This window comes from Periophthalmus magnuspinnatus, chromosome 21 (assembly GCF_009829125.3).
Source record: "Periophthalmus magnuspinnatus isolate fPerMag1 chromosome 21, fPerMag1.2.pri, whole genome shotgun sequence".
NCBI lineage: Eukaryota > Metazoa > Chordata > Actinopteri > Gobiiformes > Gobiidae > Periophthalmus > Periophthalmus magnuspinnatus.
This window is the reverse complement of record NC_047146.1, coordinates 29,282,004-29,296,170: the sequence shown is the minus strand read 5'-3', so window position 1 is coordinate 29,296,170 and position 14,167 is coordinate 29,282,004. Positions and strand designations below refer to the sequence as shown.

General features: G+C 39.8%; 1 protein-coding gene and 1 long non-coding RNA gene across 4 annotated transcripts in view; one reads left to right on the top strand and one right to left on the bottom strand.

Moving 5' to 3' along the window:
- Positions 1-14,167, top strand: part of LOC117389286 (transmembrane protein 50B) — a 48,239-nt gene that overhangs the window by 28,225 nt on the left and 5,847 nt on the right. Inside the window, exons 1-7 of one of the 3 annotated variants that reach the window (XM_055230751.1) lie at positions 4,813-4,922; positions 6,980-7,123; positions 7,724-7,857; positions 8,872-8,984; positions 11,807-11,874; positions 12,358-12,450; positions 12,992-13,049. In XM_055230751.1, coding sequence (XP_055086726.1) covers positions 7,759-7,857; positions 8,872-8,984; positions 11,807-11,874; positions 12,358-12,450; positions 12,992-13,049 — 431 coding nt within the window. In that variant the 5' untranslated portion in view covers positions 4,813-4,922; positions 6,980-7,123; positions 7,724-7,758. Of the gene's footprint in view, positions 1-4,806; positions 4,923-6,979; positions 7,124-7,723; positions 7,858-8,871; positions 8,985-11,806; positions 11,875-12,357; positions 12,451-12,991; positions 13,050-14,167 lie in introns of those variants that run through there. The other 2 variants (XM_033986937.2, XM_055230752.1) reach the window with 2 other exon arrangements.
- LOC117389602 (uncharacterized) lies at positions 138-2,850 on the bottom strand. Its single transcript, XR_004542883.2, has 3 exons — positions 2,708-2,850; positions 823-909; positions 138-402 (listed from the first exon to the last, which is right to left on the bottom strand). It is a non-coding gene; the product is annotated as an uncharacterized LOC117389602 (long non-coding RNA).

The window sequence follows — 14,167 nt, the reverse complement described above, 5'->3', positions numbered from 1 at the left end:
TAGCATCTAGTAGTGATATGAGAGTACAACAGGGTGGGTTCCGACTGTCCAATTATGCTTTAAGAATAAATCAGCCTTTGAATTATTAAAAGGGCTATATTTGAAACCTGAATGACAATTAGACACAGCATAGATTTGTGGATGAGGACTTTTATTAATCACAGAGCGACAATGGTTAGCTCCGAGCTGCCCCGGTCTCACAGGCCTGAGGAGCAGTTCTTCATTCTCTCTGCTGCCCACCACAAATCACATGCATCTCCTCTACTACAAGAGGAGCAGGGGTCCCATTCCTGGAGCATTACGATCAGGAGGAGGTCTTCTGCACCATGGCCTGATCAGAGCTGCTGGTCCGATAGGGGTCTACAGCCCCTGGGTCAGGGCTCATCACGCAGGACTTCTCTCCTGGGACAGACAGCAGAGGTCCAAGTAGAGTCAGTTATTAAAAATACACTTTTTCCAGTAGGGTGCAGTCATCTCATCGCCATGACTATTACGTAGATAACAGATAACAGTCTTGTCACAATACTAAAGATACTTGATTCCACAATGATTCAAACCACCCTCATTAGACAATATTACCTGCTCTTACGAGTATCTAGTTTGGATACTAGTTTCAGCCAGAGACTGTATAAAGAAGTGGACTAAAGGAGCATAACGTCATCCATAGTGTTCAGCGCCAGTCAAATGAAGCACAAATATCCAAAACATGGGCATCCAGTTTTACAACATTAGTATTAAATGTATAGAACACGCACGCAGTCATGTGCAAAAGGCACAGTTTAAGTTCAGTTGTGTCGACAGATTTGATCGTCCTCCACGTACCTTTGGCCTGTCGTCAGGAGGGGGCACTCACGTTTTCCGACTGGTCCCTGAAGGCAGCACGGATCTTCTGTGCCACATACCTGCAGGCTGCAGCACACACAGTCACTCAGACACAGTACAGCTGTAGAACATCACAATGCCACAAGATTGGCTTCTACTCATGTGGGATATAGTTTCATTGTTGGATAATAATGTGTACTGTTTAAAAACATTATTTTAATCTTTACATCTTATAAACTTTTGTTCCATATGATCTTATAAAAAGAACCGATAAGAGATTGTAAAGAAATTTGATGATGTGTCTATTGCCCATAGAAGTCAGAGTGCTGTGGAGGAAAGGTCACTGCTCTTTTGATATGGGTGGGGTTCAGATTCTAGAATGAGATAGTTTTTCCTATAATTACATTGTACTTTGTGAATTTACCTTTTGGACATTTTATGGCAAATGTTCAACCTGATCATTTCCATCAGTGACTAGGCCCAAGAATTCAACAAAAATCTTCATTTTAGCTGCCCTATCTGTTTTAAACATTGGGCTATAAAAGTTCACATTCTAAATGTGTCCTGAAGAACTGACACAAAAAAAAAGACTGAAATAGGCTTATGACTGACAAACTGATAAGAATATAGAACACATTTGTACAGATAAACTGCAGATAAACACGTTTGAGTAACCCATCATTATTATTAGCAAGAGACGAAGTTCAAATCTGTCAACTGAACAAATCGTTGTAAGAGTAAGAGCGAAGACATTTCGCTGCTCATCCAACTTGCTTCTTCAGTTCTGGTCACATTGCTAGTGGCCACTGCCTTATATCTATCTGAAGGGGAGGGGCCAACTACACTGAAACTGTAAACATCTATTGTCTCCAGTTTCAGCTGGATCTACCCTATTCAGCCCTTAACGACCCTGCTATTGTTCTCATTGTTCTGGGTCTGAGGATGATGTTATAGATGGGGGAGACGTTACGTCTCAGGCCTCCAGTCCTGTTTAAGGAAGGATTCTTTTTCCTACCAAAAATGGCTTCTTTAACTCCCCTCTCCAACCATTTCTTTTCTTTGGCCAAGAACTGAACTTCATTGTCTTCAAAACGAGTGGTTAGTGGCTTTGAGATAGAGATGCACGGCGGACTGGGGTTCAGAGGAACTCTCATGCCAGTGTTGGTACATCCTCTTATGGAGCAGCTGTTTAGTTTCTCCAGTGTAACGCTCACTGCACTCTTCACTACACTGAATGGAGTAGCCTACATTACTTTTTTTGCGGCTTGGGGTGTTGTCCTTTGGGTGAACCAGTTGTCTTAAACTGTTAGTAGGTTTGAAAAAGACAGGACTCTCAACAAATGGTATGGAAAATGGTACATGCAATAAAACAAGATAATAGATAAATAGCTTAAAATAATTCAAAAAAATTTACTTAAAAATAAGCTAAAAATAGACTCTAATATAACATCTCCGTAAAATGGCTTGAGTATTGCACATAGGTATAATTGAATAGCACATGTTTAGTGTTAACAAATATACAGGATATGTGTGTCAAACGTGTGAATGAAACAAAACAAACTCTAGGTATCTTTTAGATGAGGAAGCAACATTATAACATAGATCAGAAAATAGTGTAATATGGGTCCTTTAACTAAAAACTTTTAATGAGACCAAAACTAAAACAACAAACCCAGGAACCAAGATTCAGAGAAAAATGAAAGATTACAGCTGGTAAATGTATTCCTGTAGACTAGTAGCCAACATGTCCGGAATATCACGCGGAATTTAGACTTGTACTCCTACATCGGGGAATGCTGTTTATGTACAACCTGATCTCACGCATGAACTGTGCACAGCCGCAGACAGCACTGCCCTCGCCCTGGTGCAGGGGATCAGGACTCACCGTTAATTATCAATCACACCATGGCTCCTTCTTCCGGTCTCAGAAACTTCGGTGATAGACGAGCCACACAAGACAGAAAAGTTTCGGGAAAGAATCTGAGCAGCAGTACCACAGAGACAACCGGGACACTGGTACTTCCTGATAAACAACTCAGACCCCGCCCATAATCGCAGACCACGCCCTCCTCACAGGATTTCACTCCTGTTTAACTGGTTAGATCAGAGGTGTCCAAACTTTTCTCATTAAGAGCCACATATAAAAACACAGACAAAGCTGAGGGCCGATTGAGGGCCATAGACAGGTCACCAATACAGTGAATACTTCAAATCTGTGTAATTATTACAAGTTAAACTGAACCACTAGACCTTTATTCATGCTTACATCCTCAATAATACATCATTACATATTTGATATGGGCAGTAAATAGATTTTCAGAAATATACAGTAAAAAGTACTGTTTAAGGTAATATAAAATGGAATGAGGGCCGCATTTGTCCCCTGGGCCACAGTTTGGGCATGCCTGGGTTAGATCAATCACCACACGACGAAGTGCTCAATTCTATAGGAGCAAAAGAATACTCAATTGACAGTAAAATCATCACATGAAAAAAGTATTTAAAAGTATGAAAGTACCTCTTTAAAAAATTGCACTTAAAGAGTAAAAAGTAAAAACATTTTGCACAGGTTTTGAGCTCTAATAAGGCTTCTAATGTATTGATTTTGATCAAGATTAGTGCTGAACTTGGTTCAACAGAAACAACTGAATCAGCCTTTTTACTCTAGCTGTTTTTATTTGTATATTTTTGTTTGCTCAAACTATAAACGTGTTGAAAATAAACCCCTTTTCAACAGCTCTCAAACAATTCTAAAAAAAACACTTTTACTTTTCAGTCCTGTTCAAAAATGTAGTGGAGAGAAAGTACAAATAGCTGCTCTCAAATGTAATGAAGTTAAAAAAAAAAAAAAAAAAAAAAAAAAAGTCCACTTCAAAATGTACTTAGGTAAAGTGCAAATACTTAAATGTGAACTAAAGTGTACTACTTACTTTTATTCTGTTACGTTCCACCACAGTTACTAGTAACACTTGATTCTGGCAAACACATGTAGTGAAAGTGTAAAATACTTGACAGAAAATTCATATTAGTAATATTCATACTCTGCTTATAATTTATAAGGCCTTTGTCATTTTTCCTGTTGGAAAAGATGTGTGAAATAGTGTTTTATATACAAATGTAGGACTTAGCAAGTGAACATGTGAGTATGGTCTCACATGTGTCTGTGGAACTTTCTTTATCTCTCTGCAGACGTGTGCGGGATTGAAACCTGGACTGTCTGTATTTTTGTTTTTCAGACAGGTATGTGGGTATTATTTTGTATACCAACCCTAAATTTAATTTATTTATTTTTTATCCCATTGTAATTAGTTATATTGTAAAACAGTTGCTATGAGGAAAACTGAGGAGAGACATATGTGGGACTGTGAGACCTGGAGTGGCTGTACTGTATTTCACACAGTAAATCTTCTCTTGAATGGCAAACCCCAGTCTGTGGCCCAGTTCATCCATCTACACAACACAGAAGTTTGTTTGTTGGTCAACTCAGACCCGCCAGCTACATATGCTTAGGTCATGTAATCCCACCATATAACAAAACCAGCAAGGACAAAGCCAGAGTAATATGTTTATTGAAGTAACAGTATTCTAACTTGTGTAAAAGTTGCGGTGACTCTTCCCACTGTGAATATGTCTACAAAGCTTTATGTTGACAATATGAAATGATTTGAACATTTGTGCTTCTTGCTCCAGGCCTTCAGATATGATTTAGTTTGTCTCATTTTTGTGTCGATACTTGGAAAATAACTTTTGGATAGAATTCTCCCCAGTGTCATCAGTTGCTGGGTTTCAGTTGATATCACAGCATTCTATAGGTCAATAATATTTAATACAGATGGAGGAAGCTACTTTCAACATATTTTTCAACTTTTCTTCACGAATTGCTTCTTGATGAGTGTAAAACTATCACTTATATTTACAACACATAGTATCCCACCAAATTACGGACTTTTAACTGTGTGTCTATGTGGCTTGCGTCCTGTAGATGGCGCTTTGGCCGCACAAAGAGACGTGCTTGATGGAAACCGAAACAAACCAAGCCAGAGCTGGACCAAATTTGAGCCAAGAGGGACCTGGAGCTGCAGTGTAAAGTCAGAACCACCGTATGTATCGTTCTGTTTATGATCTAATGTATCTGACCCACTGATCATCTGTAGATCAGATATAAAGATCATGTGGACAGCGCATGTTAGCTCTCTTTGCCGTTAGCCTACTAGCTTCTGTCCGGACCATTTTACCAGACAGACCGAATAGCTTAAACATTTAGTATGTACACAAAGCAAACCTGAGAATATTCATTTTGAGTAAAAAAAATTCTATGGAAATTGCGTATTGTCATTTTGGTTTCGATTTGAGTGTTTATTTAAATATTTGTCCTATTTTAAAGTGAGGATATTATCAAGAGATTAGTTTACTGGCACATCCATTCTTCTTACTACTTCAGCCATGGCCAAGCTAATAAATATGTATGTAACGTTATGTTAGAATCTGGACAGTCTGTATAAGTCCTGGTTTAGACCATGCTTAGTCCTGGTTTAGAGCATGCTTAGTTCTGGTTTAGACCATGCTTAGTCCTGGTTTAGACGATGCTTAGTCCAGGTTTAGACGATGCTTAGTCCAGGTTTAGACGATGCTTAGTCCAGGTTTAGACGATGCTTAGTCCAGGTTTAGACGATGCTTAGTCCAGGTTTAGACGATGCTTAGTCCAGGTTTAGACGATGCTTAGTCCTGGTTTAGACGATGCTTAGTCCTGGTTTAGACCCTGCTTAGTCCAGGTTTAGACCCTGCTTAGTCCTAGTTTAGACCATATTCAGTCCTGATTTGGATCTTGTTTAGATCATTTTAGTCCTGGTTTAGACCACATGTGTCAAACTCAAGGCCCAGGGGCCAAATGCGGCCCTCTACATCATTTTATGTGGCCCTCGACAGGGTAAATTAAAAAGGTATGATGGTTTTAAAATCTCAGTTTATCAGCCATATTTTTACACAGCCATATTTTTATGTCTAGGCAAATGCATATGCAATATTTGTAACTTGAATAAGTAATAAATACAGAAACAGTTAATTAACAAGTTTTTAAAAATTGTTAGATTTATTTTATATCTGGCCCTTTGAGAGCAGCCATTTTGCTGATATGGCCCTTGGTGAAAATGTGTTTGACAACCCTGGTTTAGACCATGTTCAACCCTGATTTAGATTACGGTTAGACCTGGTTTAGACCCTGCTTAGTCCTAGTTTAGATCATTCAATTCTATTCATTTATTTTTGTAACGCCCAAAATCACAACAACAGTTGTCTTGAAGGGCGTTCATGTTTTGGTTGATGGGGGAAACCGGAGTACCCGGAGGAAACCCATCCAGGCACGGGGAGAAACATGAAAAACTCCACACAGAAAGGCCTGGCGACCCAGGGATCGAACCAAACCCTCTTGCTGTGAGGCATGAGTGTTTTCACTCAGCCACCGTGCCGCCAACACACAAAAACAAAACAACAGGAAAAATCAGACAAAACAAGAAAAATCGGCCAGGCGAGGAGGAGGAAGACCAGACGAGGAGGAGGAGAGCCGGGCGAGGAGGAGGGCCAGGCGGGGAGGAGGGGAGGGTCCAGCTGTCATCGGGGCATCTGAAAGAGATACACTCCACAGGGGGAGTGGGACAGGGGACAACATGTGAATAGCATTGCTGATGAGAAAATAGGACAAAGCAGAGGATAGTGCTCAGGTTGCCATACTTCCCCCAGCTAGTTATCTCCTACTGCAGCCTGTCTTATCCCGGGTTTTAATGTCCCTAACTCCCTCACTATGTAACCTGGTCATATGCTATACCGAAGAGGAAGGTTTTAAGCCTGGTCATAAATACAGAGACTGTGGGGGCCTGTTTAACATCAGCAGGGAGTTGATTCCATAGTACAGGAGCTTGGTAACTGAATGCTCTCCCTCCCACTGTACTTTTGGACACTCTAGGAACCACTAATAGTCCTGCATTCTGAGAGCGGAGTGCTCTGTTTGGCTGGTACGGGATAATAGCATCTTGCAGATAGGATGGGGCCATACCGTTTAGGGCTTTGTATGTCAGGAGGAGGACTTTGAATTTGATTCTAAGCTCGACAGGAAGCCAGTGCAGATATTTTAGTACAGGACTGATGTGGTCTCTTCTTTTAGTTCCTGTTAGGACTCTGGCCGCTGCATTTTGGACCAACTGGAGGCTCCTTATAGTACTTTTGGGGCAGGCGGCGAGCAGAGAATTACAGTAATCAAGTCTGGAAGTAACAAATGCATGGATGAGTTTTTCAGCATCGTTTTTAGGTAAAATATTTCTAATTTTAGTTATATTTCGCAAGTGAAAGTATGCAGTTTTATAAGCTAGGTTTATTTGGGCTGTGAATGAGAGATTTTGATCAAATAGGACTCCAAGATTTTTTACAGTAGGGCTAGAAGCTATACTCACATTGTCGAGTGAGATTATCTGGTCCGACAGAGAATCTCTTTGACCTCATGTTTAGTCCTGATTTATACCCAGTTTAGTCCTGATTTATACCCAGTTTAGTCCCAGTTTAGACCCTGTTCACTCCTGGTTTAGCCCCTGCTTAGGCAAGGCAAGGCAAGGCAAGTTTATTTGTATAGCACAATTCGTACACAAGGTAATTCAAAGTGCTTTACAGAATAATAATAATAATAATAATAATAATAATCACAAATAATCATCATAAAATTTGCATTAAAAGAGAAGAGTGCAGAATAAAAACCTTTCAGTCATATGCACAGCTAAACAGAACCATTTTGAGCCTGGATTTAAACATTGTCAAAGTAGAGGCCTGTCTCACATCGAAGAGTATAGCAAAGTCCCTCTTATTAAAAGAATTCAAATGTTTCATATTACATATTTACTGTCTTTGTGTGTTCCAGGAGAGTTGACCAGGCCAAGCTGAGCGGCCCTTGGCATGGCGGGCTTCCTGGATAACTTCCGCTGGCCTGAGTGCGAGTGCATGGACTGGGGAGAGAGGAGGAACACTGTGGCCTCCATTGGAGCAGGGGTCCTGGTAATGGCATAGATTTCATTTAGACCCTGTTCAGTCACGGTTCAATCCCGGTTTAGACCCAGTTTAGACCCGGTTTAGACCTGGTTTAGACTCTTTTCAGTCATGGTTTAGAGCCCTGTTTTGTCCTGGATTAGATTTTGTCCTTTAGTACTGATTTAGTACCGGTTTAGTAATGGTTTACTTCTGGTTTAGATGCTTGCTTAGTCCCGGTTTGGAACCTGTTTAGTCCTGGTCTAGACCCCATTCAGTCCCGGTTTAGACCCTGCTTAGTCCTAGTTTAGACCTTGTTTAGACCTTATTTAGAGCTGGTTTAGTCATGCTTTATTCCTGGTGTCGAACCCTGTTTACTCCTGGATTAGACCCTGTTCAGTCCTGGTTTAGACCCTTTTGTGGAATTCTGCATTCTCTTTATAGAGAATGCAGCTGCAGTTCATGGTTGACATTTCTCTGTGGTTAACTATAGCATCATCCAACTATTACAAAATTTGTCCTTCTTTAGCATTACCACTTTCCTTGTTCACCTGTCTCACAGAAGCAGTATGCTATGCACTTCTCATTTTATTTCTACCACCTTGTCTCCTGGCTGCCCTTCTTAGCTCCTATTTAAACTCCATGGGTGGAAGCATAGTCAGGCTTGAATATCCGATACTGTTGTTGAGTATATTATAGCAATATATTGAGTAGTTAGTGAGTCCAGGACTGATGATAAATATACTTCTCCTGCTTCAGAGTCTTCTGCCTCTCTTTACCTTTACAACTCTAGAACGCATTAGGACAGCTCTTATTTTCCTAACACCTGCTTAGTCCTGGTTTAGATTTTGTTTAGAACCCTGCTTAATCCTGATTTAGACCTTGTTTTAGTACACCTTCTTTAATTTTACCATGTGGTCTCAATATCCGGTCCTGGTCCGGGCCGGTCCTGGTCCAGTCCTAATCCGGGTCCTGATTTTTTGCGGTTCAGTCCTGGTCTAGTCTTGGTTAAAGCTCTGCTCTTGCTCTGTGTCCTCACGTCAGTTCTTTAGTGGTTGGTGGATCATGATCGATGCAGCGGTCACATACCCGAGTCAGGAGCAGATGAACCACGCCTTCCACACATGTGGAGTCTTCTCCACCATTGCCTTCTTCATGTGAGCACCATCCTCACACACACTCACACTCAAATGTTTAGGCAATCTTACCTTTTTTATTAATCAATATCACTTTATTTGTTCTTGAGCGGCAATTTAAGCACATTGAGTGGTAAAATACAATCCAGTGTCAGCATAGTTTGAGAAGAGTAACAGCCCTCAGGACCAAAGTGTCCCTCCTCTATGTCCTGCAGCAATAATGTAGCATCCAGAAGAAGTCAGGTGAACTCTGGAGACACCTGATGACTAAAACTAAATAAAAGTTAGTTTAATGACTTTTTGACGACTACAGCTAGGCATCAAGCAACTACAAATACTGATGTTTTGACCGAATAAGAAAAACAAAACATAAACAGGTGGGAAGAGTGGCCAAAAACTGTACTCAAGTAAGAGTAACGTTATTTCAAAATAATCTAGTAGTAGTAGTGGTCTGAGAAATTACTCAAGTAAGTTAAAAAAATGTTAATTAACGTTGTTAATGTTAATCTTACTTGAGTAGTAGTTTTCCTAAAGAGTAAATGTCAGATTTAACATCTGATTTATCATTTGAAGTTCATGTTATTTGAAATGATCAGATTTTGTGCATCATTTAATATTTTGCCCTTCAAGGGATAGACATAAAAATGAGACAGACTAAATCATATCTGAAGGAGCGGTGCAAGAAACACAAATGTTCAAATCTTTTCATATTGTCAACAAAGCTTTTCTCATGGAGGGGTCTGAAATGTTCATCTTATGTCCATGTCCACTGTGAGAGACATAATCTAAAAAAAAAAAATCTGGAAATCACATTTTATGTTTTTTTTTAAATAATTTATTTGTATGATACTGCTGCAAATAAGTATTTGAACACCTGAGAAAATCAATGTTAATATTTGGTACACTGGCCTTTGTTTGCAATTACAGAGGTCAAACATTTCCTGTAGTTTTTCACCAGATTTGCACACACTGCAGGAGGGATTTTGGCCCACTCCTCCACACAGATCTTCTCTAGATCAGTCAGGTTTCTGGGCTGTCGCTGAGAAACACGGAGTTTGAGCTCCCTCTAAAGATTTTCTATTGGGGTTAGGTCTGGAGACTGGCTTCTTAAGGAGCCACTCCTTGGTTATCCTCGTTGTGTGCTTTGGGTCATTGTCATGTTGGAAGACCCAGTCACGACCCATCTTCAATGCTCTAACTGAGGGAAGGAGGTTGTTCCCCAAAATCTCGCAATACGTGGCCCTGGTCATCCTCTCCTTAATACAGTGCAGTCGTCCTGTCCCATGTGCAGAAAAACACCCCCAAAGCATGATGCTACCACCCCCATGCTTCACAGTAGGGATGGTGTTCTTTGGATAGTACTCATCATTCCTCTTCCTCTAAACACGGCAAGTGGAATTAAGACCAAAAAGTTCAATTTTGGTCTCATCTGACCACATGACTTTCTCCCATGACTCCTCAGGATCATCCAAATGGTTACTGGCAAACTTAAGACGGGCCTGGATATGTGCTGGTTTAAGCAGGGGAACCTTCCATGCCATGCATGATTTTAAAACATGACGTCTTAGTGTATTACTAACAGTAACCTTGGAAACGGTGGTCCCAGCTCTTTTCAGGTCATTGACCAGCTCCCCCCGTGTAGTTCTGGGTTGATTCCTCACCTTTCTTAGGATGATTCAGACCCCACGAGGTCTACAATTTTGTCTCTTGTGTATGTTGACAGTTCTTTGGTCTTGGCCATGTTAGTAGTTGGAGTCTTACTGATTGTATGGTGTGGACAGGTGTCTTTATGCAGCCACCTCAAACAGGTGCTTCTAATTTAGGATAATAATTGGAGTGGAGGTGGACTTTTAAAGGTGGACTAATAGGTCTTTGAGGGTCAGAATTCTAGCTGATAGATAGGTGTTCAAATACTTATTTGCAGTAACATACAAATAAATTATTTAAAAAATCATACAGTGCGATTTCCAGATTTTTTTTAGATTGTCTCTCACAGTGGACATGCACCTAAGATGAAAATTTCAGACCCCTCCATGATTTCTAAGTGGGAGAACTTGCAAAATCACAGGGTGTTCAAATATTTCTTGTGTGTGTGTGTGTGTATATATATATATATATATATATATATATATATATATATATATATATATATATAAAAATATAAAAATGGGACATTTGATCTAAAACAGACTTTTAGTTTTTTGTACCTGTACTAAATATTTATCATAGTTTTATGGCAGCTTGTGGACAAAAAATTGAAAGGTACAAAAATACAGCAAGTAGCACTTAAAGTGCATATGGGAAGTTAGGCTGCTTATTTCACCAAAACATTGTTAACATTGTTCAATTTAAGATTTTAATGTTAATATTGCCCAATGTTTTGTACTTATAATTTTATTTCCTGATTGGACATGGGCATCAGATATGACATGCATACAATTCCATTACGGTTACCTAGCAATGATACTGTTAACAAGGGCCAAAACTTGTCTAAATTATGATTGGACTAATACAAATGACAAATGACAATGACAACGCCTGTCAGAAAAATGCCTTCCTTGTGCGCAAATTGTTCCTACATTTTGACTGGAGTTTTTCATGTTGATGACATAAGAAGAGATTGAAACTCAGCGTTACTTATTTAGCGCTTATTTAAATATTTAGCACAGGTACTATCCCACCAAACCAAGTTGGAATTGGAAAAAAACATGAAAACGTGTCATATATACATTTAAAGCTCTAATATGGTGTATGTGTTTTTCATGAGCCTAATGTCCCTGTATATAAACTAATGTAGTGTGGCTGCCTGGTGGTTGGGTCTAACCACAAGCTTTCTGTTGCAGGATCAACGCTGTGTCCAATGGACAGGTGCGAGGGGACACCTATGGAGAGGGCTGCTTGGGGCGCACCGGTCAGTACTTCCTCAGTCATATTTATATTATATAATTTTTACATCAGCCACAGACTGTATATATAAATGTACATATCTAGATTGCTAGCCATCGAATTCCAAATGGGAAGTGAACATGAGTGCGATTCAGCTCCATTGACTCTGAAGGGGTGTTACCTTCAACATGCTCACTCCTGATTGAGTCTTTGGTTACTATGATGCACCCACTTGGATTTCCAAATATGAAACTTGGCTCCAGAGTAGCTGCTATAACTGCTAATTTTGAATCGCTTCATTTGGCTGAACGCTATAAATGATGTCACATTCATTCAGTCCAATTTAGTACAATTTTACACACACACACATATGATGTCTATGACATCAGCACACCTGTCACCACACACACATTCAGAACCTGAGGCAATGCCCTGTGATAGAACCATGGCAACAGACAGGTGCCTTATCAACAGACAGGTGCTGAGCATGCTCCTCCCTCTCTGACAGGGGCGCGACTGTGGCTATTCCTGGGCTTCATGATGATGTTCGGCTCCCTCATTGCCTCCATCTGGATCCTGTTTGGGGCTTATGTTGTTCCAAGTAAGCTCCTCAAACTGAACCACTGAAACTAGGGTTTGGCGACATGGTGATAAAAATCGAAACTGTAATTTTGTTGAGATTTTCTATTTTTCTCATTAATGCATCTATTTGCTCAAACAGATACTTTCCGTTGCCTCTCAAGCATGATCAGATGTGCAATAGTTTTTTTCAGTGACACATGTTAAACGAAGGAGCTCATTGGTCACCCATGATTTACAAATAAAATTTAACTCACCTCAGATTAACAGCATTTAGTGGTTCACTCACTGATTCTGCAGACATTTGTGATGTTTTTTCATTATTATCACAGCCATTTGAAAAAGGGGAGATACAACGGTGACCATACTCACATCTTCGTAAGGTATTGAAGAAGTGTGTTTTCTGGATCCCAGGGAAATGGATAAATACTTATACATGAATCTTGATTAAAGTTGAAATTGCGATCTGGCTCAAAGAAAATCATAATAACATTTTGTTACCATATTGTCCACCCCTAACTGAAACTGTTCTGTATGAAGGACTCACTCTAGTGTGTTCTCAGAGAAGGAGGTGGCTCCAGGACTGGCTGTGTTCTTTCAAAACGCCTTCATCTTTTTCAGGTGAGTGAGAATAACTAGAGTGCATTTTGTTTGGTATAGAGGTTATGCAGATGACACCACAACATCCATTTATCTTATAAATAAAAAAGTGTGTGTGTGTGTATATATATATATATATATATATATATATATATATATATATATATATATATATATATATATATATATATATATATATATATATATATACTACACATATACACAGCGGGGCAAAAAAAGAATCCTGTAATTTTCATTACAGGTACACTTCAACTATGAGAGACAGAATGGGGGGGGGGGGGATCCTGGAAATCACACTGTAGGATTTTTTATGAATTAATTGGTAAATTCTTTGGGAAAATAAGCAAGATTTCTGGATCTCACAGACTTGTAACTTCTTTAAGAGGATCCTCTGTCCTCCACACCTGTATTAATGGCACCTGTTTGAGCTCGTTATTAGTATAAAAGACACCTGTCCACAACCTCTAACAGTCAGACTCCAAACTCCACTATGGCCAAGACCAAAGAGCTGTCAAAGGAAACTAGGAACAAAATTGTTGACCTGCACCAGGCTGGGTGCATGGAACTTTTTCCCAAGGCACATCAGCTCTATGTTTACAGACGGAAAAATGAAGCATATCAAGAAAAGAACACTGTCCCTACTGTGAAACATGGAGGAGGCTCTGTTATGTTCTGGGGCTGCTTTGCTGCATCTGGCACAGGGGTGTCTTGAATCTGTGCAGGGAACAATGAAATCTCAAGACTATCAAGGGATTCTAGTGAGAAATGTGCTGGCCAGTGTCAGAAAGCTTGGTCTCAGTCACAGGCCATGGGTCTTACAACAGGATAATTACCCAAAACACACAGCTAAAAACACCCAAGAATGGCTAAAAGGAAAACATTGGACTATTCTAAAGTGGCCTTCTATGAGCCCTGACCTAAATCCTATTGAGCATCTTTGGAAAAAGCTGAAACATGCTGTCTGGAAAAGGCACCCTTCAAAACTGAAATAACAGGAGCAGTTTGCTCATGAGGAGTGGGCCAAAATACCTGCTGAGAGATGCAGAAGTCTCATTGACAGGAATCGTTTGATTGATTTGTTTGCCTCAAAAGGTTGTTCAACAAAATAATAAGTTAAG